Genomic DNA, 23,797 nt, shown 5'->3' on the forward strand with positions numbered 1-23,797 from the left:
AATCATGAATGTAATAAATGATCAATTTCAATTGATTTGTTGTTGTCGTTGACGAAGCAATAATTTGGCATAAAAGTAACACAAGGTTCATTAATTAAAAATAAAGTGGACATCGCACTTGGTATCTGGTTGCTTTGCAGAAACACTGAATATATTTAGTATTGCATTCGCGTATGAGTCTAAATTTATATATGCACAGTATTTTATTTTAGAAATTGCAATTTGTTAGAAACATTAATGGATTTGGGAACTGCTCAAATAAAACTAAATAGTTAGTTAAATGTGTAATATTTTTTCCATAAGACACATTTTTGATTTACGGGCTATGTAAATAAGGAAATTTCCAGCATTTCAAACAATACTGAATATACTCTTCAAGCGCGTTTTCATACCGAAAAATATGCTGTCTGGCATGGTTCACATGTTCTTAATGTCGGTCTTTACATTTTTATACTCTCGCAACCTGTTGCTACAGAGTGTAATAGTTTTGTTCACCTAATGGTTGTTTGTATCACCTAAAACTAATCGAGTTAGATATAGGGTTATATATATATATAAATGATGAGGATGAAGAAACGAGGTGAAATCCGGGTGACTGTCTGTCCGTCCGTTCGTCTGTCTGTCTGTCCGTCCGTGCAAGCTCTAACTTGAGTAAAAATTGAGATATCTTTATGAAACTTGGTAGACATGTTGATTGGTACCGTGAGACGGTTGGTATTGCAGATGGGCGTAATCGGACCACTGCCACGCCCACAAAACGCCATTAATCAAAAACAAATAAATTGCCATAACTAAGCTCCGCAATAAGATACAAGACTGTTATTTGGTACACAGGATCACATTAAAGAGGGGCATCTGCAGTTAAAATTTTTTTTAAAAAGTGGGCGTGGTCCCGCCTCTAATAGGTTTAATGTGCATATCTCCTAAACCGCTAATGCTATAATAACAAAATTCACTGGAAGCAAATGTTTTTAGCACTTCTATTGACGGTGTGAAAATAGTTGAAATCAGGTGGCAACTCCGCCCACTCCCCATATAACGGTACTGTTAAAAACCACTCAAAGCGCGATAAATCAAGCACTAAACACGCCAGAGACATTAAATTTTATCTCTGGGATGGTATGAGATGACTTTATAGGAACCGCGTTCAAAATTAGACAGTGGGCGTGGCACAGCCCACTGTTAGGTGAAAACCCATATCTTGGGATCTGCTTCACCGATTTCAACCAAATTGGGTGCATAACGTTATTTTTATATTTATATGTTATAGTGCGAAAATGGGCGAAATCGGACCACGTGGGCGTGGTCTATTTCCCATATAACACCATTTTCAATTCCATCTGATTCTTTCACTTTCCACTATGCATATCAAGCAACAATGATTATATCGGGGTAAAACTTGGGCGTGAGTAATACGTTTAAAGTATGCCACCTTGTGACCAAAAATTGTCTAAATCGAACCAAAACTATTCAAGCCCCTAAGTACTAAATAACATATAGTTGACCTTCTACCGAAAATATCCACAAAGAAATCTCAAACGAGTATACCATTTGACTTTGCGAGAGTATAAAATGTTCGGTTACATCCGAACTTAGCCCTTCCTTACTTGTTTGTTCTTTAGAATTAATCCTTAATTACTTCAGACTCAAGATTAATGCAATGTGTTTCTATAACTTTTTGAATTATTTATTTCGGAGATTTCATTCGAAAGATATCTCGAATATAAGTATTGTAAGTGTTAGAAAAAGATCGCGTGGGGAGCGATGACCCATTCGGCTAGGCTGCCACGTTGTCGTCATTGGGCCACGGGAGGACAGTCAATGTCATGAAATAAAGTGCATCGCGGCCCACTAGCTACCTATATCGAAAAGATCCTGTGCGGAATTGAATATAAATAATATTGAAAGTTCGATGTTTACATTTCATTGTCAATATATGAGGTCTTCTTCTCCCAAATTGGATGACAAATGAAGTGATCTGTATTTATCTGTGTATTATATTATAGTGATTAAGTTTGAGTTAAATATAAAACATTTTTTTTTTATTTCTGTGCATTATTGTTTGCTCTATTAAACACAATGCGTGATTGCGCAAACCGTCGTTTTCATTGCAATTGCCGTGTGACAGCAATGCCAGCGATCACAGTTTATTTATTATTATATTATTCATCAAATACGCACCTATGTGTACTTATAATAACACTTGAATGCCAAATTTATTATAGAAAATATTCTTGATGTGTTATTTTTATTCGACACTGCTGACAATTTGCAACCGACAACATATGTTTATTGATATATGTGCGAATATTCCTTATATATTATATTCGCAACAGCACGCAAGCCTATATAAAAACAATACACAAAAACAATTTTCAATGCCGAACTTGACTTTGCCGCTACAATGCTATATATAATGCCATGAATATTTTTTCTAATTTTACTACAAATAATAATATATAAATACACCTATATATATGTGGGTATGTGCGTGTGCGTGCTTAAGTAGAATTTTCGAAATATTTACAAGTATATTAAAGAGATAACATAAAAATTGTTATGATCGCGCCAAGTGTCATCGTCGCCATCCAAAGACATTTCGTTTTTGTATGTATGTATGCATTAATTCAATTTTGTGAAACTCGCAGAGATATAAATCAATTTTAAATGTTGTCACCTCAAAAGTAGACTGATTTTATGGCAAACCTATATAATTATCAGATTGGAAATTTAGTGGGTACACAAAAATGCATGAAAACAAATGACATAAAATTAAGATTAGACGATTTTTCATATAATAGGCAGATTGAAAAGCTCGTGTTTTATTTAAAGAAAAACATATTTTTCTATGAAAATTCTATTTTCTTATACAGCATACTTAGGTGCCATAGGAGACGATACACTGGTCATAGCGAATTCCAACTTTTCAATATAATTTTTGTAGAATATTTGGTCTTTTGCTTTAAAATAGTGCCCATCTAAACGACTACCTCTTCATTGTCACTAAATTTATGTCCACCGACCAGTCTCTTGGACCTGTGGGCAGAAGAAATCTGCTGCTGAGGGTCAGATGCGAAGAATACGGTGAATTCGTAAACAATTTGAACCACGATTTTTGCAATTTCGATACCAATTTGATTTGCGACGCGGTGAATCGGCCGATTGTGAGCTCACACCCAGTTTGCGCACAGCTTTAACATTTACAAATTTTTATGAACCATGTAGTACTTATTAGATCAAGGAAGGTAATTTTTAAAAGCAAAAAAAAACGTAGCTGGTTGAAATCTATTGGAAACGAAAGGAAAAATAATTTACAGGCGATCTGTCAGGAGAAGACGAAGTTGTAGGTAATGGAAAAATTTACAACATTTGTATCAACACTTTTTTCACATAACCTCAAAAATTATGTAAAAAATTCGAATATTCAAGTTCTCAGGTGTTTTATTCTTATATTGTACCAACATTTTTTTCTTTCACAAAGTTTGATGTAAACTTACCTTATTATGTCCCAAACGTACTGTTTTTTGAGTTTATTTAAGAAACCTCATTTCGACTTTGAATTAAAAAAATTCAATAAAAAAAAAATATATATTATATATAGCAGATTTGTTTAAAGTCAGTAGGCTTTATGTTTGTTGAAATCTCTACTTTGAAGGTATAAAAAATATAAAAATTACTGTAGTAAGTTTTCTCAGAAAATGCACAAAAAGATCCCACTCTCTCTCACTTTTTTGGTCTTTATTTTATTTATGTGCAACAAAACCGTTAAGACCGGTTGAGTAAAATTTATCAAATAGTGTTTTTATTTGTATTCAATTCTTCAGTCAACATTTTTTTAGTAAAATTTGCATCGATACCAATAATTCCATGGATTTTTTCCACCAATTCATCACGTTTACTAGCTTTTGGACTACCTGGACTTTGATCGTTATTTAAATCCTAACAACCATTTTTAAATCGTGTATGAACTTGACTACGACTTAAACAATCATCACCTTAGCCTTTTTTCATTAACCAGAGATTTTTTTTCAAATTTGACACAAATAACAAACAAACAACACTAATTTGTCTTCAGGAAATTGACAAGTCAAAACAGAAAGAAATCATTCTCCGCCAGGAAATGCAGGCACCCAACGACTTATTTTGAATTTAAATTGAAAAAGGTTTTTTATTTATCGATGAAAAAATTCTTTCACTCCAATAGAACTTTTCAAGTAGATTTTCATGCAGATAAGTAATTCTTCAAAATTACTATAAAATAAGAAAAAAGCATAAAAAAGCAGGTTGGTTGAAAAGTTGGTTGGTCTCACCAAGAAATATCTCTACTAGCGCCAAATGATTTTTTCTCAATTTGGTACATCTGTCGTGAGAACACATGCAAAGTTATTCTGTCAATTAATTGTTTGTTTACAAGCCATTTGAAGTTGACGTATCAGAGTGGAGTATTAGAGGAGCGTTTTAAGTAGAATAAAACCGATTTCTTTCGTCGTTTTATAGCTGTGGATGAGACTTGGATCTACCATCATGATCCTAAAGCAGCCTTTTGGATCAGCTGGATGAAAAAATTCGTTAGAAAGAATTCGTTTGATTCTAGACAATGCACCTGCTCACAAAGGTATTTCAGCAATGACAAAATTCAACGAATTAAAGTACGAATTGCTTGAGCATCCACCGAATTACCAGATTTGGCTCCCAGCGACTACTACCTCTTCAGAAACTTGAAACAATTATTTCGGGGAAAGCGTTTTTCGAACAGCCGTCAGCCGTACACGAGTGCTTTGCAGATCTTCCGGAAAGTCATTATAAGGATTGCATAAAATTCTCGGACCATTTTTGGAATAAGTGTATTGAAGTTAAGGGAGATTATATTGAATAAAAAAATATATTTCGTACCAAAAGCCGTTTCGAGCGCAGAAACTTTTCAACCAACCTGTACTTCGGGGTGTTACAAACTTCGTAGCAAACTTAAAGTACTCTGTTCAGGATGATGCCACTTTCAAGGAGCCCTGCCTAGTTTTTATCAATTATTTTCATGTTTAATTTTTTGTACTGTCCAACATCCTGTCCGCGATACCTTGGATTTCGGCGTCTGATCTTATAATGCGATTATCAATAGGACGACTGTTTTCTTGCTAGCAACAAGCGTTACGTCCTTTGTAAATACTTCATCGAATGAGTGAATTATATCCAAAATATTGGGTATAAGCGGCTTAATTTCCTGAGCTTTTCACGATATTCTTAAAAAATAACCAATATACTCATATAATATCAATTAGGAATGAAATTCTCAGTGGAATTAGCGATTATTCATATTATGTGTGCTATTTATTGTAACATTATTTACTTCATCAACCAAGAAATCAGTAAATTTGAAATGAAGTTTAGTTAGAAACCAGGCTTAAAGGTCCAGTGACAATTTTGTTTATTAACGTACCCATTCAACCAAAAGTAAGCTTCATCACTAAACAAATATTCTTGTGAAAACCGCGGTCGGTGACCATCTCGTTTTAGGCCCATTCACCGAACGAGCAACGCGCTTAATAGCCGTTCGGCTCCAATTTTTGCACGAGTTGGTTGTGTAAGCCTGTGAACCAAAAATCTTCCATAAAGTGGATGGACACAGCTCCAATAGTTGTGCGCGATGGCGGATGGACTCATTCGGGTCTTCTTTGATACTCTGCTTCACAGCAGCAACAGCGTCTTTGGTGCGTACTGTACAGCGTCTCTGAGAATGCGAATTATTCACTAAATTAAATGTAATGCGAAATTGATACATGGATGCGTTGTTCCGGAGTAGGAGTGTGCATTATAAAATTTCAAAACAAACTTAGTATGTATAAATACAGTAACAGCAGTGAAAAAGACCAATTCCGAAAAAAGTATTGTTTCATTGAAAACCACGCGCCTCAAAAAAAAAAAAAGCCATTATATAATGGTCAGTGCATGATAAATTGAACGGTATTTATGGATGTACATAGGGGAGGTCAGGATATACTAGAATCATGATACGTAACTTATTTTTTCCACGATAAAGGTAGGGTTAAAAGGAGGGTTAGGTTCTTGCCGATTGCGTGGTTTGGGTATCGGGAAATGAAAAAACTTGAGCGAGACTTCTAACTCTTTTACTCTATAGTATCCAAACCAATGCTTATATTCGATGAGATCTATGAGGTAAATTTGCTGAGGCATGTTTGCTACTATTACTCCATATAAAAGTAAATAAATGTATAAATTTATAATTTTCTATTTAGAGTGAAATCGCTAAACTACTTACTTTTTTATAAGCTTAAGCAGTTGTGTTAATGGAATGATTTTAAAATCGAAACTGCTTCATTGCCAATAAATCAGTTTCAACTAATGAAACGGCCACCATACCCTCATGAATACACATACTTGTATAGTAAACACGCGAGTGATTGCGTGAATCAAATATGCCGATACATATGTATATAGACATATACTACATATTACATTTAAAGCCGCCCACATATTTATTTGTGCTCAGTACTTTCTATTTGCGCAACTACATGCCTTCACTTTTACATATGTAAATAGTTTTTGCTTTGTTCGGAGGTTCCTTTTTTTCTGGTTTGTTAGACTTGCTATGACGCAGACGCTACCATGACGTAGCATAGTTTGAGGTGTTTTAAGGGCATTTCGCAAGAATGCTGTTACGTCGCGCCAATATGAAAATTATGAAGCAAACAAACAGACAGAAAGTGTGAAGGGCATAATGCTAAGGTTGGCAAACAATTACCTATTTTTCATATAGTAGGGATTTGGTGTTATTTTTGTCACTGCCTAGCTGCTATGTGCATAAGAACAGTGAAAGCTATTATAGCTATTATTTAAAAAAAACTTGAACAATTCATTTTATTTGTTGAATGCAGAGTTTGTAGTAAAGTGTTAGTTAAAAATAGTAAGGTTTCTCCTGATATATCCGCTAAACATATTTTTGTTCAGTATTAATAATTTGATGAGTAGACTTTCACCACCAATATTTTCTGCTAAAATTTCTTAGAACAGTGGTGAGCATTTTAATCACAGGCAGTGTTTGTAGATGCTTACCGTCCACCATAACCTTAGGTAGTGACAAATCGAATAAACAATGGTATAAAAAGTAGAAAATTTCAAAATGAGAAAATATGAAATATAATATGTTTACCCTATTCTGCGCTCACTTATTTGTCGCGAAAGTATGCGCGAGAACACTAGATCTAGAACACATGGTATAAATTGAATAAACTAGCATAAAAGAGAGATAGAGTAGTAGGTGTTTAACAAACTTTAATTAGGTGTTCAAACAGTCCCATTTCACTGAATTCAGCTACTTTGCTATCGTTTTGACAAGTAAATTTTCTCCCAAGAGAGCGGAACAAAAATTGACGAGTAACGAAGTGGCGATTCGAATGATAAAGACCACGTACAAAAATCAATGGGATGGCATGCTTGTATTGGTTCAAAAAGAGCCGATTTTGACGACGATAATACAGATTTTTATTAAAATAGGTGAAAATGCTGTTTTCCAGTCTGGTTCAAATTTAACCAGATGTTAAAACGTCTGTGACCGAAGCTATAATACCCTTCACAAATAAACAAGTTAAAACCTTAGAAGCGATATCCAACTTATGTCGGAAACTATTTAAAATTTATTCGATTCGATTTTAAAATAAGTAAAATGCACAATAAAATCACTTAATGGAGCAGTTCTTCTTCCATTGATACCATGAGTCGGTAATATGTTTAAAACTTTCAAAGCTTTCAAAGCCTTTTCGAAGGTCCGTTACATTCGGATCTATCTAAGACATTGTATGACGTTCCCTGTTGCTAATTTATAATGCCTTATAAATCTTGCGCAGAATCTTTTTCTCGACCACTGCTAGATAAGTTTAAAAGAATTGTTGCCATTCATACGACCTGCGCTGGCTTGGCGGCTAAAAATGAATCAACCCATTTTTGATACCCTGTTGCGATGTGAACCGCATTCCAGTGAGATCATTCTGCAGTGACCGAAACAAATGTTAGTCAGAAGCGGCAAAGTCTGAGCTATAAAGAAGGTGAGACAAAATTTCCCAGCCGTCGTTTTCCAAATAGTTTTTTAGTGGTTTTGCAACATGAGGCCGAATATTGTTATGATGGAAAATTATTGCCTCAGGTCTATTCGCAAGTTCTGCTCGCATTAATTTGATGAGTTGTTTTCAGTAGTGTTCCCCATTAATAAATTCACCCAGTTTCCGAAACTCATAATACAGCACGCCCCTATGATCCCATCAAGTACATAGTATAACCTTAGCGTAAAACGCTTTTGGCGTTGATTTGACTGGTTGGATAGGTTACATACAGAGTTTTTACATTTAAAGCTGTCGTAATGGGCCCCATTTTATCATCAGTCACCATTCGATGCAAAAATTACTATTTTTGTGGCGTTCAAGCAGCATTTCTGACATCATCTTTCAATGTCTCTTGGCTTCAAATCATATGGCTCTGATTTTCTTACTTTTGAACGTTTTAAAATGGCTGATTGAATGTCTTGCAAAGATACTGTGAGTTTTTTTGTGTTTGGCAACAATCTTTATCAAGTAATGCTTCCAGTTCCTCATTTTTAAACTTTTTTAGCCGCTCACGACGATCTTTGTCTTCGTCTCTCTCGTCAATTTTACGTACGTATGTTCAGGTAGAGTAAGTTCACCAGAAATTTCCATCAAAATACGATGACTTTCGACTGAGATTTTATTTATGTTAAAGTAATGAAGAATGAACTCCGCGCAAACACACTTTTTCAGGCAGAGAGTTCGGCATAATTGAGTTAAAAAAAGCAAATTATTGTTGTTCACCGGATTTGTACAAACTATCAAAATAACAATTATTTAAAGATTTGAATTGGCATAGTACCTCTTTTTGGACTTTACAAACGATAAAATTTTTGCATATTATTTTGCCAACAATAAATCACTGTGCATTCGAGTATATACACACATACTTACATTCGTATTTGTATATCACTCACAACATTTTGACTGTTTTTTTTAAATAATTGTGGGGGTGTGTTTGAAAACGAATGAGTAAGTGTTTTAGTTTAGCTTAGTTTAGTTTATTTATGTTTTTGCATTGTACCGCACATTTGTTGCTGTTATTGTCACATTGCTCGCCGCTAGCTTCATTACACCACCCCTTTGTTGCTCTTTAAGCTCTTATATACCGTTAAAGTTGGCAAGCTAAAATTATTCAAGGGTTGTTGCCGTGATTCATGCAAAGCGTGCGCGCACATTTCGGCAATATTTATTAAAAACATACACACACACGCTAACGAAGAATGCTTGGTTTTTTCTTCTTACAAACTTCTTGTGTTTCCATTTCCGGAATATGGTAGATTTATGTGTGTAATCTTTTTATGGCGCGTGGCTAGCTTTTATGTATAATGAGCGGGGCGGTGCATTGTCGTGACCTTAGCTTAAATATAATTACAACAACAAATATTCCAAAATTAGGGAAGGTAACATAATTATAATTATGTGTAAGCGTGTAGCTTATTGCGAAAGTTGCTATTGGCAATAAAGTTTTATTTGGATTTCTTTAAACTTAAATGAAGTTGATTTTAAATTAGTTGCATGATCATAAACTTAATATAAATGTTATTATACTTTTTGAAATATAAATATGACATTCTGTATTTTGAGGTTCTAATTAGCTGTTCGCAACACCTGGTATCAGCATAAAAGGATGCCTCAGGTCATTTGATTCACAATAGATAGTAAAATGAATAATTAATTTTTACGCAAAAAGCTTAAACTCTTCAAGGAAAGGCTTGGAACAAGAAATACTGAAATATTACGCTGTATAAAGCGTGAAGGAACATTTATTACGACAAGAGAAGTCGCTGTGTTTCTGAAGGAATTTATGCCGACTTTATTTTCACGATATAAATTGGCTTAAAGGGGTTAAAAAAAACTTTGTATAAACATATTAGTCCCTTGATCCGAGTTCTTTCATATTTTACCCGGACTGACAAAACATGTTTCAGTTTCTGCCGAATACGCTGACTAAGCAATAACTCTCGGTTTGGGTTTGGCCAAAAATTTTGTCAAAATCATGCTAGAATGTGACGGCGCAACATCGTGGGGAAAAATCAATGAACTTTCTGGCCACAAATACGGTTGTTTACGACGAATTGCGTTACGAAGACTCCTCAAAACGTCCAGTTTTCTTCATCAACCGTTTGACTTTGTGGAACTAATTCACGGTGAACCACACCACGGTAATCATTACCTTGATTTTTGACCGACTTTGACCTGTTTTTTTCGGCTTCGGTTCATTTTGAAGCGTCATTCGCTAGCTTGTTGGGGAGTTTCGACATTCATAAACCCTCGTCTCGTCTTCAGCTACGTCGTCGGGCATCTCTTTTGCGATTTTTTTCCATTGGAAGCAGAAAACAACATCTATACAATAGTGGTGCAATCCGTTATAGTTTTCCTTTCGACTCATGAAGAAATGATTCGACCTTAAACAATTCATCAGTTGTTTATGTTGTTTATGATGTCAGGAATCTATATAGTATATATTATATAAATGATGGATCGATCTGTTGGGTCATCGAGTTTATCAGAATTTCGCAGTTCGTTACCAAACCGTACCTATTAGCACCGTCTTACTGAAACGAAATATTCAGTGTTTTCTTTACTCTGGTTAATTTATTATTATAATGTCCAGTATATAATATTGCAGAATACATTCTGTCGGAAACAAAAGTTCTCTTCGGATAAGTTTATAGGTATATTTAAGTATATCCCTGTTTGATTTTAGTAGTTTTCTTTCACTTAATTCTACAAAAAGTTTTGAAATGGCTCCTGCTTGAGTGAGCTCCACAGATTCTGCGAGCTCTTCTTGTGTTTGGCAACAATCTTCATCGATTTTATTTAGCCGACGTATATTTGGAATAACCCTGGTATTTATACATATATGTCATTTATAATAAATGATATAATAAGATTCAGTAAATATTTCACAGAGTATTTTTTTGTCGCTCAGTTATAAAAAGACTTAAGGCATGTTAAAATTATCGTTAATCATATACATATTTTTCGAGCTGAAATCTCATCAAGCTTGCTTGGTTCTGGAAGCGGGAATGCAAAGTAGCTAGTCATCTGTACAACGCTGTCCAATCCCTTGGACATTAACTTTCAAATAAGACGGACAGACGGACATAGAATGGACGGCTCAGCTCGTTAAGCTGATAATTTATATATAATATATATATATCTTTTATAGGATATCCGATATATACAATTTAATATGGCTCTTGGTGTGACTTGTCGAAATATAAAGAAAGTGGCCATATCTGACAGATTTACGATCAAAAGTTTCCATTTGTATCTCCAAAACATACAGAATATAGTTTATCTAATGTATTTCAGGTTTTGGAGCTGTGACATAGTAATTTTAATTCCAAAAGCATAGCAAAGCTGTAAACATAAAAAATATTAATAATTAATTAACTTTCTTTTAATATTTCTTTTGCTCAGAATTGGTATGAGTTTGCGTTCGTAATCCCTAAAAACATTTGCATATGATTATAAATGAATCTGAGTGCGCTCTTAAGTTCATACCATACCTACATTAGTGAGAAGTACAAAATCAAATCATCATCAATCAAATATGCTGACCTTTGCATTTATTTAGCCAGCGAATATGACGATTGCAGTCATTTATCCTCATCGTTTGCTTTACTCTTTCGTCTGCACCTACATAAGTGGGACGCCATAATGACTTGGTGATTTCCACATCAATGACTTTAAGATTTTTATATGAAAAATTAGAAATTATTTGTTGCCACCTTTTTCCATTGTGAGACCGTAGAAAAAAATATTTTCAAGGTATGCTTACATTACATAACATCGGTATGGAGTGGAATGAAATCCGAGGATGAGTGGCATGCGCTAATATGCCGCAAGTTGTGTAAGGTCGCCCTTATCGCTTGTTTGCTGCACTACATATTTAGTAGTATTCGTAGTGATTGCCGCCTCAGCGCTCTGCGGCTTTGCGTAGCGTCATGAAGTGATGAAGTGAACTCTCAGACGACCCTGATCATGGCAAAGCAGTAACATACGCTTAAATGTTTATTAGGCTAGAAATTATGTAATTATGATTAAAATCTCTAATGAATAGCCATTGAACGGCATTGTGAGTTCTTTTGTTTTGGTCAAGGACGAGTTTTGCTTTGTGGTGTATGTTTGTCGGGCCAGCGCTGAGAATTGGGAACATCGATTCCTTGTCTGCAGATTGTTATGTATTATATACTTGTTTGTATGTAGCTACGTTGTTAGTGGTATGAGAGACTATTTACTTACATAAGTGGTTGCATCCTGTATACATATGCATATTTCTATCAAGACGTAGGCTGCTGTTATGTTGACGGTAAGAAAAGCTTCAAAGACGTATTTGCTTAAAACGGTAGTCTTTATATATTTAGACCCACTGAACCATTGCAAAAAATGACGATATAAAAATACCATCAAATAACTACTTATACAAATAATGACATTTTCGTTGACTTTTCAGTTTACTCTCAGTTCAAAGCAATATTATATCCATATGACATTCCTTTGCCGAGAGATCCAAGCTCGATTTTATGTCGATCAAGTTTTAAGTATATTTAATATAATGTAGGTTAAGTTAGGTTAGGTAAATAGGCTCACGAAGCCCCGAAGCAAGATATTCTTCTGCGTTGGGATGCCCAGTACTCCTAGGTATGTATCGAAGCGATATCACAGAAGGTAAGGGACTAGTTAGCGTATATACAGTCAGATGGATATGGCTAAATCAATCGAGCTCGTCACGATGATTATTATATAATATGTATACATACATATACATTGTGACCAGAAAGTTTCCGGAAATTGTTATTTAAACTGCCCGCGCGGAATATTTTTCAGCACCTTTTTTGTTAAGTTGGTAGCACTGTCCTTAACTATAATTATAAAAATTCACAATAACATCAAAAAAGTGAAGGAAACCGTGCTCGAAAATCGTCATGCGAGTGTAAGAGAGATAGCACATCGGCCGTGTAGCAGCTCTTTTGATTTTGACCGATAATTTGAGCATGATACGCGCTAATGCTCGGCTTGTTCCAAGTTGAATTTTTTTGCAAAAAGACCACACCGAGTTGTAGTTGTGAAGGATTTTAAGACCAAAAACTCGTTCAATACAATCGATCAACCACCGTATTCACCGGATTTTTCTCCAAGTGACTATTTTTTGTTTCCAAAACTCAAGTTACCACTCCGTGGAACTCGTTTCAATTGAGGCCGTAAAAGGAACTGAAGGCGATCCCGGACAGCGCCTATACGGCATGTTTCGATGGTTGGAAAAAGTGGTGGCATATGTGTATTGCTTCAGAAGGAGCATATTTTGAAAGCGACAAAATAAATATTGATGAAGATTAAACATTTTTCGTTATATTTACAATTTCCGGAAGTTTTCTTGTCGCAAGGTGTAGCTTAAGCAGTTTACGACACTTCTTTATTGGTGTTACAAACTTCGTGGCAAACTTAATATACCATGTTCATACCATAAAAAACTTAAAAGGTTTTATATATCCATAAGTAATCCTTTCTTTAATTTCCCTTTTTTTTTACAAGCCTTTGAGGGTCATTTCGAATATCATACCTTCTATTGATCTCCTAATTAGTATTGTATTCTAAGGAATGGGTTCTATAAAAATAAAATTTTTGATGTTGGCTCTAACAGGATTTGTAACATCCTTATTCATAGTTGTAATTTGCAGCTTTAGCCACTAAACTGCGATGGTCGCAGAAAAAATGCATATTTTGTAGGGCGTATGTCTTTACTAATGCATAAACAGAAATATTACTAACGAATAAAAATATTTTTAAATTTTGTAGCACATACTGTTTGAAGAGCAATTCGGGCGATTGGTAACCTCGATTTCGTTTTATGAAAATCCATAACACGCCCACAGTTGGCTTCAAACTGGTCAGTCATAGCCCTTTATCACTAAGGACTATAAACTACCATTTGCCATTTGAACATACCCGTGTGAAACCAAAAAAGGACCCTCATGAAATGTTGGATTGTAAAGCTCGACATAACGGTAACGTTGGGCGGAGCATGAGCAGAGCAAAGCAATTGTCATGAATTTTAGTATTATTATGACATTCTCTCCAGACCCGAAGACTTCCATGCACATGTTTAAGTATTGTTCGTTTCATGCTGTAAACCATATTTTTATACTCTCGCAACCTGTTGCTACAGAGTATAATAGTTTTGTTCACCTAACGGTTGTTTGTATCACCTAAAACTAATAGAGTTAGATATAGGGTTATATATATATATAAATGATCAGGATGAAGAGACGAGTTGAAATCCGGGTGACTGTCTGTCCGTCCGTCCGTCCTTGCAAGCTCTAACTTGAGTAAAAATTGAGATATCTTTATGAAACTTGGTAGACATGTTTCTTGGTACCGTGAGAGGGTTGGTATTGCAGATGGGCGTAATCGGACCACTGTCACGCCCAAAAAACGCCATTAATCAAAAACAAATAACATGCCATAACTAAGCTCTGCAATAAGATACAAGACTGTTATTTGGTACACAGGATCTCATTAGCAGGTACAATTTTTTTTAAGTGGGCCTGGTTCCGCCCCTAATAGATTTAATGTGCATATCTCCTAAACCGCTAATGCTATAATAACAAAATTCACTGAAAGCAAATGTTTTTAGAACCTCTATTGACGGTGTGAAAATAGATGAAATCGGGTGGCAACTCCGCCCACTCCCCATATAACGGTACTGTTAAAAACTACTAAAAGCGCGATAAATCAAGCACTAAACACGCCAGAGACATTAAATTTTATCTTTGGGATGATATAAGATGTCTTTATAGGAACCGTGTTCAAAATTAGACAGTTTCAACCAAACTCGGTGCGTAACGTTCTTTTCATATTTCTATGTTATAGTGCAAAAATGGGCTACAACCACGCCTATTTCCAATGTAACACCATTTTCAATTCCATCTGATTCTTTCACTTTCCACTATGCATATCAAGCAACTATGATTATATCGGGGTAAAACTTTGCGTGAATAATACGTTTAAAGTATGCCACCTTGTGACCAAAAATTGTATAAATCGAGCTAAAACTGTTCAAGCCCCTAAGTACTAAATATGTGGACCCAAGTGCCCATAGTTGATAGAAAATCTCAAACGAGTATACCATTTGACTTTGCGAGAGTATAAAATGTTCGGTTACATCCGAACTTAGCCCTTCTTTACTTGTTTCAACTTAATAATTATGTTTTAATATAGATATCGGGTAACTTTAGCATATAGCTGCCATACAAACTGGCCGGTCCAACTTAAGTCCTTATATAGAAACTTGTCAAGGTAACTTCACAAATTTTAGTGTAGATTATTATCCAAGGCATTGCTACAAACACCGAATGAATTGATCCAACTACTAAAGCATATAGCTGCCACTGTTCAATCGAACTCAAGTCCTTGTATTGAAAACTTTATTGTTTTACAAGATATCTTCAAGCTGCCCGATCAAAATCAGAATAAAGGGTATAAATAGATACCGTTTTATACCATAAAAATATACGTATGAAGCAGTTCGGTGCAGCCAAAATTAAGGTTTTTTTAGTGTTCAAAACTTTAAAGCGTTTTCCCCTTAACTCACGTTTTCAAAATCAGTGCACTAAAGTTCAAAATTACTACACCGGATCTTTTGAAATTTAGACACGAAATTCAGATCCTTTCCGGTTACGTAAGCCCAACGCAGTGGGAACGTTATATTGGGAATTCTGTTGGGGCAACTAGTGTCGGTTAGCGATGTCTGAAAATATTGCCATAAGTTCTTTAATGAAATGAAATTAATTTATATTATATTGTATTTATGAATATGAAATACTAAAATTATTTATGAGTAAATTTTCTTATTTTTCTAGGTAACTTCCACTTTCCTTCTCATCTCTCAACGTCCACAAAAACTACTAAGAAATGTACATATAAATGATGTGCTGGATAAACAAATTGAAGATAATCACTTTCAAAAATCAACTAAGTAAAAAGTGCTTCTCAACTTTGGTGCTTCCTTCCACAACGTTGTCTTCGAAATTACAACTTCCGCTGGCAATGCAATTACAAGTATTTTACTGCTGTTGAATTGAAAGCTTCCTGCCAATCTTAGAGATAAATTGCAATGCATGCTAATGTCACATCGGATCGTGGTGGTGGCGGCGGTTCATGGCGACTGCCACCTGATGAAACACTGCAAGTACAAGATCCCAAACAGAAGAATGACGATTTAGATTTGGACGAAGGTCATAATTGGCGTAGTATCATATTTTCACTGCTAGTTATTAGTTTTGTAATAGCCGGAATTATAACCGCAATTTATCTATTAGGGTAAGTGACACTTTCAACAATTCACCACAGCATACGGGTATACCTATCTATGTATTAATTTATATTGAATCTTTTTCACCTTGTAGCTATGTTGATGAATTGCTGTATTGGTCGGGTCGTCGCATGATACTCGACGAGTACCTGCAAGGCGATTTGACGCCCACACGTCTACAACCCGCTTGGGTTACGACGCGTAAGTATGTCTTCCAGTCAGATGATGGCGGACTGGCCATATTGGATACGACCAGCAATTCGGTTAGCACGCTCGTTACGAATCACACGCTGCGGCAGTTAAATGTACGCGGCTATCAGTGCTCACACGATCTGCGATATGTTCTATTTAGACATAATGTTAAAAAGGTAATTATTAGATAAATAATTATTGAAATACATATCTGAAAATACCACGGATTTTCATAACCCTATAGAATTGAACTTAAATTCGGTTGTTGTTGTTTTAGCGGCAGAAAACATTCCCGAAGTAGTTTCGCGGAACGATGCCGAGTTGACAGTCCTTGGCCGGATAAAAATCCGGGGCCGTTCCGGCTACTTAGACCCGACTGTTGGTCCCCATTATTGCCTTCCATTCAAGAGAATAGTGGGAAGTGGCAGGGATAAGAATTGGGCCAAAACTAGATAATCGAGTTGATGTCTTTTCAGCAAAATCACAGGTTGGTTGAAAAGTTTCTGTGCTCGAAACGGCTTTTGGTACGCAATATATTTCTTAATTCAATATAATCTCCCTTAACTTCAATACACTTATTCTAATGATCCTCCAAGAATTTTATGCCATCCTTATAATGACTTTTCGGAAGCACTGCAAAATACCCGTCTATGGCTGTAATAGCTTCTTCATTTGACGAAAAACGCTTTCCACGAAAGAATTGTTTCCGGTTTATGAAGAAGTAGTAGCCGCTGGGAGCCAAATCTGATGAATACGGAGGATGCTCAAACTATTCGTACTTTAATTCGATGAATTTTTTCATTGGTAAAACACCTGCAAACCAGGTCTTTTCTCACGAGTTTTTTCATCCAGCTGATCCAAAAGGCTGCAATATTATTCAAAGTTGATTGTTTTACCTTTCTTATCAGATAATCATTAACAAAATTCCTTTTGCATCCCAATTAACGGATGCCCCAATTTTTTTTTGCTGATCGTTGTGACTTCACCTGCTTTGGAGCTGAACACCTGCTTTGGAGCGGCTTCAGTCCACTGTAAACGTTCTTGTTTCAAGTTAGGATCATGGTGGTAGATCCAAGTCTCATCCACAGCTATAAAACGACGAAAGAAATCGGTTTTATTCAACTTAAAACGTTCGAAATTATGCTGAGAAATATGTTTTCGATCCAGTTTTTTTTGAATTGTTAACGTGCGCAGCACTAACTTTCCAAACAGCTTTTTCATATGTAATTCTCCATGTAAAATGTGAAGTACTCATTCGTCTGAGATGCCTATGGCATTACCAATTTCAGGCTTAGTCAAATTTAGATCTTCACTAACAATATTATGAACTTGCTCAATGATTTGTGGTGTGGTTGTGGTTTTTGGTCGTCCTTTTCATGGATCGTCTTCAAGCCTAGTACGATCACGTCTAAATTCACCAGCCCAAAATTCAATAGTGCGTTTTGAAGGTGAGGACTCCTTATACACTTCTAACAATTGCTCATAAATTTCTTTTGCTTTTAAACCTTTCAAAACAAAGAGATTAATCACTGCGCGATATAAAATTTTTTCTATATAAACAAAATAATGTGACACGTCAACCTCACATGGGTTGTAAACAAACAATTAATTGACAGAATGACTTGTAACTTTGCATGTGCTCTAACGACAGATGTACCAACGAGAGAAAAAACAAATGTGGAGCTAGTAGCGCTATTTCTTGGGGAGACCAACCAGCTTTTCAACCAACCTGTAGGCACCAAAATCGTTTTCTGTCTACAAAACCACTGCAGTGTGTTCAAAGCGGAGATCAGAGCAATTAATAAAAACCGGTTGTTCTGATGTGAAGTGTGCTCACAACTAGATATTACTATTTACTGATAGCTAAACGGCTTTGAAATTAAAGTCTCTTAAGGTTTCGTCAAGGTTAGTTAAAGAATGCCTTGATCTTTTAGTGGATCTAGCATACTATTTTACAATAAACCTGCAATGGGTTCTAGGACATAGTAATATTTCTGGTAACTTTGAAGCAGATGAACTACCCAGAAGAAGCATCACCATACAATTAGACTCTGGAAAAGATCGAATTGAAATGCCTCTGACTACTTGAAGCTAACTTGCTCAACAAGAAGGCAAACGTGGCATGAATGAAATGCCGACTAGAAATTAAAAAGAAAGGACATATGAACTCTAGCGGAGTTCTAACAGATTAGGAACACCATATAATGAATATTGTTGAACTTTCAGCGGGTAGAGGAACAGGAGACTATAAAACATCTTCTTTTCGATTGCAAAGTTTTGTATAAGAAAAGAATCGCAACTATCAGTCGAGGATTTCTTGCCGATATTTCGGAGGTTGCACAGATAAAACTTTTTGTACTCATGAACTTCATCAGAAGAATGGGGTGGTTCAGAGAGGAAACAATAGAGTGACAATGGGCTTCCTAAAGGGCTAGGTGCATCATCAGACAGCCACTCTACCTACCTATCTAAAAACGGCACAACAAAATATATTTATTTATATTTTTTAATACATTTTTTTATGTTCTGACTTTGAAAAATTTTGCTATTTCTCTCGGAGCTTTAAATTAGTTTATATTACTACTGAAAGTGCGCCTCTTTAGCATAGCTATAGATATATATAGATTATTTTAACACTTTCCATAAGCACAAATCCACTTTTTAGTCAACCTTGAATAATGAATAATGGAAGCTTCCCTTAAACGAGTGTTTGAAATGTAGAGTTCCTGCTAATACCATCGAATCGAAGTAGGCTACACTTGAGATGAGAATAATATACATAAGCTCTTGTTGGGACACCCTACCCATCCATTTTTTCAAGTGGAAGAGTTGTTACAAATTTTCGACATTGAACATTTTTTAAATTCTGCTATACAATCCTCGTTGGGGCATTTTATTCTAAGATAAGTCATTCTTAATGAAATTGTTGTTTTTTTTCAGATTTTTCGAAAATCATTTACCGCATTTTATACAATCTACGACGTTGAAAACGATCACCATATGCCTGTGAAACTAAAGGATTCACCGAAAGTGCAGCGTACGCGTCTACAATATGCCGCTTGGCTAGGCAACACTACCTCGTTGGTCATCGTTGCCGACAACGATATTTATTTACGACAATCACCCACTGACGAGGAGGATATCCGAATCACAAATACAGGGTATGAAAATTATATTTACAATGGCGTACCAGATTGGCTCTATCAGGGTGAGTACAGTACATACGTAAATACTAGACACCTGTAAAATTCTGATCTTAAATATGTTTTTAAATTATAGAGGAAATTTTCGAAAAACCCGAAGCGATATGGGCTTCACAAGACGGTACACACTTCATGTATGCCTCCTTCAATGACAGCAAAGTGAATATGATGACATACCCATGGTTGGCGTCAGGCAGTATTATCGCTGGTAGCAGTATGTCACCGGAAACTTCATTTCCTGAAACCAAAAATGTGCGCTATCCTATACCCGGCTCCCCGAATCCCGAGGTCACACTTTGGGTGGTAGATGCTAGTAATTTGACCGACATACAATATTTTATATTGAAACCGCCTCCTAGCTTAGATGACCAGTGAGTATAGAAGTGATTTTTCATAAAATTATTTATATTTACCAACTGCCATTTTACAGGGAATTCTATATAACATCGGCCGGCTGGATCTCAGAACTAAATCATCAAGTTTCTGTTGTCTACATCACACGCTCTCAAAATTATAGTATAATCGCCACTTGTCTTGCGGATACAAATTGGACTTGTGTCGAGGTAATTAATGAAACTTCAGATTCTTTCCGAAGCGTAATAAGGAAATCTGTCAAGTAGGTAGGTAGGTAGAGAGGATGTCTGACAGGGCACCTAGGCTCATTGTGAAGCTATCAGGACTAAAAACCCCTCATTATATTATGTCCTCTCTGAACCACCTTGAGCTTTTGATGGAGCTCATCAGTATAAAAAGTTTTAGTGAAGTCTGCTAAGTGGCATAAATTATTCAATCGTTAGAGAGACGAAAAGCAGGGTTATTTTCAAGAATTTTTAAAAACTGGTAACTGTGTAATTTATACCATAAATTATTTGAAGATTATGATAAGAACGGCCCACTGGACAGAGTCTCTTCTGCTGTCCATACGCTATAAATCCTCGAGGCTTGCTCTAAAACGGGTTTCGACTATTAAAAAAAAAACGACAGCGGTGATTTGTGAGAAAGCGTGGGAAGTCGTAGAGCTTTCCCTGAACATTTCTGGATTACTGATTGAGTTTTTCAGACGGATTTCTTAGATATTGCGATATTGGATAGTATTGCTACTAAATTCAAATTAAATCTAGATTTTGGTAATTTATCTACTGTTTTTCTATGGACCGTACACAGGAAAAAAGTTTCAAGTAGTCACAAGTTATACTGTGAAAAACTTCTGTAGACTAGTGGTCGAGGCTCTCGTAACACACTCGTATTTATGTTCGACTACAGACTGTCAAGTCGGAAACAAAGTTTATCAAGCAATTATCGCTGGTTTTCTGCTCCACAGATACACTCTGAGCGTGCTCCCGAAGATGAGTGGCTCGATATACTTCCGCATCCTGTTTTCGCGCCGGACGGCAATAGTTTTCTAATATTGGCAAGTATACAAGAATTCGGTAATGAGCATTTTACACACATCAAACATGTCACAATGACACAACAACGTATTGCCGTTATATCACATGGACGCTATGAGGTAAGAACTTATGACAAGTAATTTCAAAATATAATATTATCCTTTTAATAATAAAATTTATTTATGGTTTTTTTTAACAGGTACTAAAAATTCTTTGCTGGGACACTGTCAATCATTTCGTGTATTATCTGGGTACACAAGACAAAAAGCCCGGCCAGCGTCATTTGTACATGGTGAAAGATCCCGTCAACGATGAGAGTAGAAAGTGAGTTCTCTTTGTAATTGTAAAATGCGGCGTTGTAAGATTTTTTTTTTTGCAAATATTTTTCAGAACTGAACCTCAGTGCATTACCTGCGATTTGGGCGAAGCGCTTTGGAGCAGTCGCTACTACTATGTGAATTGTTCTCATTTCGATGCCTTCATGACACCAGTGTCTTCCATAGCAACTCAATATGGTATTGAATTTTACATATTAGAATGTCAGGGACCCGGCCTGCCGGTGTCTGGTGTGCATATGCAGAAATCGCATAGTTTGGTGAAAATACTTTACGACACCCGTCCGTTCTTTACGGAGCGCCTGCAAAAGTTGGCGCTACCGACACAGCGTTCATTCGAAATACCATTGCCACATGGGAGTCGGGCACAAGTGCAATTACTTCTACCGCCTAGTTGGCGTGAAGAGCTTAGGGATGCCGCCTTTCCTGTGGTGGTCGAAGTGTAAGTGCGTAGAGTTTTTAAGAAAAAATATCAATCTTAACTTGCTATTTTTCTTTTTTCCGACAGCAATGGCCGCCCAGGTTCCGAGTCTGTTTCGGAGAAATTTCAAATAGACTGGGGTACCTATATGTCATCGCGTAACGATGTCATTTATATACGCTTAGATGTTCGTGGCGCGAAGGGCCAAAGTAAAAAGCAACTGTACCGACACTTAGGCGGCGTCGAAGTACAGGATCAGATTTCTGTTTTAAGGTTTGCCTGCACTCGATTTATTGGAAATTTGAAACACTTAATTTATTATTTTTATTGCAGATATCTTTTAGATACAATTAGTTTTTTAGATGAAACGCGTGTGGGTATTTGGGGTTGGGGCTATGGGGGTTACGTAACTTCAATGGTGCTCGGTACACAACAGGATGTGTATAAATGTGGCATAGCCATATCGCCAATCGCCGACTGGCTCTACTATAGTAAGTAATGCTTTGCGTAATTTGTTCCCGATCTAATAGCTAATTATAAAAAACCATACAATGAAAAACTATTTTCGTCAATATAAGTTAGAATGGCTAACCCTCAAGTATATATTTATTCGATACCATAATATTAGAAACGAAAGAAATCCACGCATCGATGATATGTCTCGCGCTCAATATAAATATCAATACGTTCACGAAATTTTATAAATGGCTCAAGAATTGCCAGAGGATTGGACTTCTCACAAAAGTGCTACGGTTAAGAAAGTATGGTACAGAGAGGGGCCCATTACAAAAATTTATACATTAGCAACTTGCTGAATGTTTATTTTAGAACCAGTCTTCCATGAATAGATTGCGTTAGGGCATTGAAACCCTTACCTAATAATAAGAAATAGCTTGTCACCATTAAGAGTGTGAACAAGCAGTCCCTAAGTTTTTAGAGCTTGGTGAGTAAGCCTAGAACCCAAAGACGTTAGAGAGCTTTCCCCAACAACATCTCCTTTGTGCATCGAACCATTCGTGATATATTATAAATTATATTTTTCGGCTATAATTTTTAAAGCTGCCAGTCCTTGTTTTAGAAATCTTCTAACGGTGAGTTCTGTTAAGGAGCAGTTAGAAAGTGCATATCTCTGGAAATGTAATATGGCGGATCCTACAAAAAAATTTTCCCATTCGACTGATATTCAGGCTGGTATGGTTTTGTTTAAATATAATTTGCTTAATACTTATTTGAATTCAATTTTAGGACTCTGTGTCTACCATTCAGTAACTATTCAAAACAGGAAAAAAGGTACACATAACGTTTGGACCAATTCATATGTGTCATAAGCCCATGATAGTTCTTACGATCAGATAACCGAAATAAAATTTAGATGATGTCTTTTAGGTTCGGTTAGGTTAGTCTGTTAAGATAACGAGCCACGAATATACTAGTTTTAGTGCTTTGCGATACCAGATGGAGTTTCATTGTTTCCATGGCAGTTTTCAGCGAAGAGGTCTATAGGTGGCAGGAAGTCTTTTATTTGAGCATAAATATTATTTTAAACCATAACGGTATCCAAAGCTAACTTCAACCTTGAATTAATTGCAATTTTCTCATCAAATCATTTTACCTACAGATTCCGCTTTCACAGAACGCATATTAGGTCTGCCTGCGGAGAACTACAAAGGCTATGTCGAAGCCGATGCAACGCAGCGTGCGCGTCTCATCAAATCACACTCATTCTTCCTAATACACGGCTTAGCCGATTCAACTGCACCCTATATACATGGCATACAGTTGGCCAAATCGCTAACGGACGCCAACATCTTGTACAGATATCAGGTGAGTGCAATACAACAA

At 36.0% G+C, this 23,797-nt stretch overlaps 1 protein-coding gene across 3 annotated transcripts in view; it reads left to right on the forward strand.

Moving 5' to 3' along the window:
* Positions 1-23,797, forward strand: part of LOC106616979 (dipeptidyl peptidase 4) — a 53,652-nt gene that overhangs the window by 22,442 nt on the left and 7,413 nt on the right. For all 3 annotated transcript variants that reach the window (XR_011395447.1, XM_070106817.1, XM_014233926.3), the window contains exons 3-13: positions 15,962-16,421; positions 16,508-16,781; positions 19,546-19,813; positions 19,885-20,179; positions 20,239-20,371; positions 21,130-21,318; positions 21,399-21,523; positions 21,590-21,976; positions 22,043-22,228; positions 22,289-22,446; positions 23,574-23,779. Coding sequence is in view for 2 of the 3 variants with exons in the window: in XM_070106817.1 (XP_069962918.1) it covers positions 16,216-16,421; positions 16,508-16,781; positions 19,546-19,813; positions 19,885-20,179; positions 20,239-20,371; positions 21,130-21,318; positions 21,399-21,523; positions 21,590-21,976; positions 22,043-22,228; positions 22,289-22,446; positions 23,574-23,779 (2,427 nt within the window). In the remaining variant the exon portion in view is untranslated. The remainder of the gene's footprint in view (positions 1-15,961; positions 16,422-16,507; positions 16,782-19,545; positions 19,814-19,884; positions 20,180-20,238; positions 20,372-21,129; positions 21,319-21,398; positions 21,524-21,589; positions 21,977-22,042; positions 22,229-22,288; positions 22,447-23,573; positions 23,780-23,797) is intronic.

This window comes from Bactrocera oleae, chromosome 3, assembly GCF_042242935.1.
Source record: "Bactrocera oleae isolate idBacOlea1 chromosome 3, idBacOlea1, whole genome shotgun sequence".
Classification (NCBI taxonomy): Eukaryota; Metazoa; Arthropoda; class Insecta; order Diptera; family Tephritidae; genus Bactrocera; species Bactrocera oleae.